Source organism: Akebia trifoliata, chromosome 4, assembly GCF_017979445.1.
Source record: "Akebia trifoliata isolate Shusen 1 chromosome 4, ASM1797944v1, whole genome shotgun sequence".
Lineage (NCBI taxonomy): Eukaryota > Viridiplantae > Streptophyta > Magnoliopsida > Ranunculales > Lardizabalaceae > Akebia > Akebia trifoliata.
This window is the reverse complement of record NC_141378.1, coordinates 31,686,791-31,692,594: the sequence shown is the minus strand read 5'-3', so window position 1 is coordinate 31,692,594 and position 5,804 is coordinate 31,686,791. Positions and strand designations below refer to the sequence as shown.

The following is a 5,804-nucleotide window of genomic DNA, read 5'->3' as shown; positions in this document are numbered from 1 at the left end:
AAGTCTAGCTCTTTTATTTCTGTTGAGTTGAGTCTACAATGGTGTCTATCACCCCATTTGAATTTAATTGAAAATTAAAATTTTTGAATAATCTTGCTTTAGTAGAGGATACTTTTACAAGGAACACCCCCGAATTAACAAAAAGACAAAGGTCGGGTTCAACCTCTAATCAAGGAAGTAAAAGTCATTAACCTCGAAATAAAAAATAATTTCCAAGAAATTTAGATTGGAACCAACTTATCCACAAAGGACCACGAGGAGATGATGAATTTACTTAGAAAATTGAAAAGACTTGTTCACGTGGTCCTATGAGGATATGTTGGGCATAAGCTTGGGTGTTATCCAATATGAAATAGATACTCGCCCTATAAAATGAAAACATCACATATAAAGCTATAATGGACTAATAGTTAGATTCCCCCATTTTGAAAGAGATAGGCCGAAAGGAGCTCTGGCGATTTTTTCCTCCCTTCGTCCTAAGAAAGAACTTTACCAAAAGAGTTTCTTGAGGAAGTTCGATTCAATCTTTGGATTGATACAAGAATAAATTGCAAATTTCTGCGTGTATTGTTTGCTTTCTTTGTTAGAATGGGTGAATCATGCAGTGGTATGTCATGGAGAAATCTGTTTAAAGGTGGGGATACCACCATGAATAGATCCCTTGAAGTAAAGTCAGATTTTAAAGGAAAAAAGGGTGATCTCTATCCCTGAGGAAGAAGTTCAGAATGAGATTAATTGATGGGTAAATACGCTCGTAAGTTACATGTTGGGTAAGAGACCTTACTTTCTAGGACTCAAGGCTGCTATCAATAAACTTTGGAAGATAAAAGGATTTGTGGAGATCATCTCGATGGATGATGGGTTCTTTTTGTTCAAGTTTAGTCTTGCAGAAGATTGTGCTACTATTCTTAATTCAGCTATATGGACGATAGGAGGACGTCTTCTAATCCTTAGGAAGTGGAAATCTGGTTTGTCAATGACAAAGGAGATGCTTAGTTCGATCCCAGTTTGGATTCGTTTACCAAAACTTCCATTGCAATTCTGGGGCCATGAATGTCTGAGGCCAATTAGGAGCACCTTTGGATCGCCGCTGCACAAGGATGAATCAACAACTAATAAATCTCGTCTGTCCTATGCTAGGATTGGTGTAGAAATCAAATCAGATTGATGTTTCCTAGAATCCATTGTTCTTAAAAGGGAGTCAGGTGTAGAGGTGATGCAGTCGATCCAATTCGAATGGAAGCCTAAGTGCTGCAATGTGTGTATGACGTTTGAGCACTCCAAGCATCGCTTCCCAAAGGTAAAACAACATACACATTAGAAACATCAGACAAAGGAGATTATGGATTGGAGAGTTAAAGGTCCTCCTCAAGTGAATGATCAACCGGTGATGAATCATATGGAACTTGCTGTAGTTCTAACTAGGAGTAGAGAGGGAAGGGACGATGGAAAGGTAACAGAATTAGAAGGTAATCCAAGAATAGAAAGTAATGCAACAGATCTTTGTGTTGCTGTTTGTGCTGCTCCAAAATCGTCCTTACAGCAGCAACTTAATTTAGAACATCCAAAATCAGTTGATTCAGGAAATAATAAGGAAAGTGTTGAATCAAAGGGAAAGGAAACTTCCTATTCTGCAGCAGTGTTTCATAAGGCAGATTCAGCTATGGAAGAGGCAACTACTAGCGCAAATCAATCATGGTATGAAGAGAGTCCAGTCTGTGATTTTCAGGTGAATAAGAATCAATTCCCTTCTCTAGCTGATAGTTCTGATGGAAATAATTTCTCAGACTTTGAAGATGACCAGTCAGATTCTAGTGAGAAGTCTACGAAGGATGCTGATAAAAGGAAGAAGGGGAAAAGGAAAATTAAAAAGAAAAATAAAGGATCGAATGGGAAGTCTAAAAAAAATCACAAGAAGTCTAAGTCAAAACAGATTTCAATTATTATGACGCGTTCGAAGGGAGTGCCTATCGTGGAAGGCACGAAACCTAGTTTGTGATCATGAACGTGGGCTGTTGGAACATTAGAGGTATGAACCATATTAGTAAGAGGAGATCAGTGATGGACCTTATATGTTCGAAAAAATTAGATATTCTAGTCTTAAATGAGACCAAGGTAGAAAAATTCAGATCAGTGGGTTTTCAGAGAAGCATTCACAAGAAGTGGCATTTTATTGATAATTATGATTCGGATGAAGCAGGTAGAATTTCGATTGGGTGGAATCCGATGAAAATAAGATTGGAAAAAATTTCAGAGGATGCGCAATTCATTCATTGTAACATGCATCGGATAAATGACAATTCTAATTTTATGATCACTGGTATTTACACAACTAATTTCAGATCGGAGCTTCTAAAACTATGGAGTTTGATGACAGATTTGGCAGTAAGCATTGAATGTCCGTGGGTGGTAATTGGGGATTTTAATACGGTTCGATTTAGAAATAAGAAGGTTGGAGGAACCTCGCTCCTCACCGTAATTTGAAGGAGTTTAATGATTCCATTAATTCTTGTGGGCTTCAAGATATGAGCACGACAGATCATTTTCTTTTTTGGAGTAATAAGGCGACTAATGGTAAGAGAATCATGAGTAGATTGGATAGAGCATTTGTTAATGTCCAATGGATTCAGCAATGGGCAAATGTGCATTTGAATTACCTTCCTCCAAGAATTTCAGACCACTATCCGATGAGTTTCAGTTTGGAAGATAACGTTAGAAGTTGTAAGAGTAATTTCAAATTTTTTTACTTCTTGGAGTTATCAAGAGGGTTTTCGAGACATTGTGGTTAATGCTTGGAATATTAGCTTTGATGGCAATCCTTCATTTGTTCTAGCTTCTAAGCTTCGAAGGGTTAAGATGGCAATTAATTGTTGGAATAGGCAAAAGTATGGGAACGTTGTCACCATGAAAGCTGCAGCGGAAATCAATCTTAATAATATCCAGCATCGAATTCAAAATGATCCGTATAATGTGGATTTGGCTCATCAGGAAGGGATAGCGAGCAAAGATCTGTTTAAAGAAATTTTGGTAGAGGAATCCATGATTAGGCTGAAATCTAGGATCCAGTGACTGAAAGAACGGGACACGAACACCAAGTTTTTCAATGCTTCTATGGCTTTTAATATTGCTCACAATGGGATTTATGAACTTATTGGTGAATCGGGAGATGTGATTAGAGGCATGGATCGTATTGGAGCCTATGCTATTGATTATTTTCAAAAGGTATTTTCTTCCTCTTCTAATTCTCCATCCTTCTATTCCATTTAAAAATAGACTGTCTTTGGGTCAATCTAATAGCTTATCTAGACCTGTTATTAGAGAGGAAATTAAATCTGTCGTTTTCTAGTTCCTTCTAAATAAAGCCCCTGGTCCGAATCGTTTTTGTGTGGAATTTTTTACTTCCTATTGGGATATTGTAGAGGAGGATTTTATTTGAGCTACATTGAATTTCTTCTCTCATGGGAAACTCCTAAAGGAGTTAAATTCTACCCTTTTGATCCTTATTCCCAAAGATAAAGATGCTAACCGTTTGGATAGATTTAGACCCATATCTCTTTGTAATTTTGTGTACAAAGTGATTAGTAAAATTTTGGTTAACTGGTTATCGAGTACCTTACCTTCTATCATTAGTTTAAATCAATCGGCGTTCATTAGAGGGAGGAATACCCTCTAGTTCTTCTCCTTTTTTCTCTATCAAAGTAGATTTAAAAAAAAGCTTATGATAGAGTTATATGGGATTTTGTTCTGAATATTCTCAATCAATTAGGGTGTGACTGTAAATGGATCTCTTGGATTTGGGAATGTATAACTACTCCTAGATTTTCAATTGTCCTTAATGGTTCTTCGTTGGGGTATTTTCCTAGTAAATGTGAGCTAAGACAAGGTGACCTTATTTCACCTTATCTTTTTACTATTGTTATGGAAGCCTTCTGTTTCATCCTTGAAGATAGAATTGAGCAAATCTTATTTTTATTCCAATAAGAAATAATCTTCCACAGACATCTCACCTTATGTTTGCAGATGACATTGTTCTTTTTTCTATGGATAGTGTTCATTCGGCGACCAACATTAAAGCCCTCCTCGACGATTTTTTCAATATTTCTGGCCTTCAAACTAATGTTGAGAAAAGTAATCTATTTTTTAGTGCTTCATGTAATAACAAAGATCTTATTCTTCAAACTTTGTTATTTAGGGAAGGTAATTTACCTATTCGTTATTTAGGTCTCCCCTTGTTTTCTTCTTGCTTGACCATGTCTACATGTTACCCTTTGATTGAGAAAATTCAAAAGCATATTGAGGGTTGGAAATCAAAATTCTTTTCTTTTGCTGGTAGACTTGAGCTAATCAAATCGGTTCTCTCTTCTTTTCAAATCTACTGGTCATCATGTTTCTATTTACCTAAAGGGGCCATTAACAAAATTGAGTCTTTGTTGAACAATTTCCTTTGGAGTGGGTCTTTTCATTCTATTAGATGGTCCAAAGTTTGTCGCCCTTTTAAAGAAGGTGGACTTGGAATTAGAAGGATTAAAGATTGGAATACTATTAGTCTAACGAAACTTTTCTAGAAAATAATTAATAACAATAGTCTTTGCAATACTTGGATGAGAAGGAGATATCTCGCAAGGTGATATTTGGAGATGTAACCCTCCGAATGATCCTTCTTGGGCGTGGAAAGGTATTTTGAAGGTCCGAGAAATTACGAAGAATCACATTTGGTTCCTAGTGGGAGATGGTTCGAAGACATCTTTTTGGAATGATCCTTGGCTAGAAGGAGGTGCGTTAGTCGATCAATTTGGAAGAAGGTCTGCTTTTCAAATGAATAGTAATTTGAATGCTTTAGTTTCTGATTTTGCGAGAAATGAATATTGGAAAGGTCTGATGAGAGATGATATCAGACTAACAGAAATCGCAGAGTTAGTTGAAGCTCACCATCCTCTGTGGCCGAACGAGAATGATAGGATAATTTGGAAGGTAAATGCAAAGGGGGAGTTCACTTTGAAATCTGCATGGAATGCGATTAGAATACATGATTCAGTGGTGAGGTGGCACAAGGTCGTATGGAATAAGTGGAGAATAGAACGGCACTCTTGTACAGCATGGCTTGCAATGCAATGTAGTCTGTTAACAGTTGAAAATTTAAGAAGCGGAGATTTATTGTTGGTATCTAGATGTATTATGTGTTGTATGGATGCAGAGGATAATGAGCACATTTACTTCAAGTATAGTTATAGCAGTGATTGCTGGAAGAGGGTGCTGCTTTGTGCAGCAATAGAGAGAGATACTGTGGGATGCATAGAAGATGAAATTGGAACCATTGAAGGTAAATCGATCTTTCCAATTCTCAGCCTTATGCTCTGTTATACATTTTCTCATATATGGCGAGAGAGAAACCGACGTATCTTTGACAAAAAATAGCTGGAAAAGACAGTCAGCCAGATCATGACTCCCAATCCGATCACCTTCACCGAGGATGAATTTATCAGCGAGGGATGTGGACACATTGAACCATTGCACATTATGGTAATGTGCAAAGGTATGATGGTAGCAAGGGTACTGATCGACAATGGTTCGGCTCTTAATGTCTGCCCTCTACAAACTTTGCACAAGTTGAACACGGATTTATCTTACCTCAGGCCAACTAGAAGGACTGTAAGGACTTTTGATAGTAGGAAAATTGAGTCGTTAGGAGAACTGGATCTCCAAGTCACTATTGGATCATGCACATTTGAAGTGACCTTTGAAATTCTGGACATACCCTCAGCATTCAATCTCCTTCTAGGAAGACCCTGGATCCATACCGCAGG

At 37.4% G+C, this 5,804-nt stretch overlaps 1 protein-coding gene across 1 annotated transcript; it reads left to right on the top strand.

Annotated features, from left to right (window-relative positions):
• The first annotated feature begins 763 nt into the window (after positions 1-763).
• On the top strand, positions 764-1,168 carry LOC147404726 (uncharacterized). Its single transcript, XM_086437896.1, has one exon. It carries the CDS (start codon positions 764-766, stop codon positions 1,166-1,168), a length of 405 nt encoding a protein of 134 aa, XP_086294022.1.
• The last annotated feature ends 4,636 nt before the right edge of the window (positions 1,169-5,804 follow it).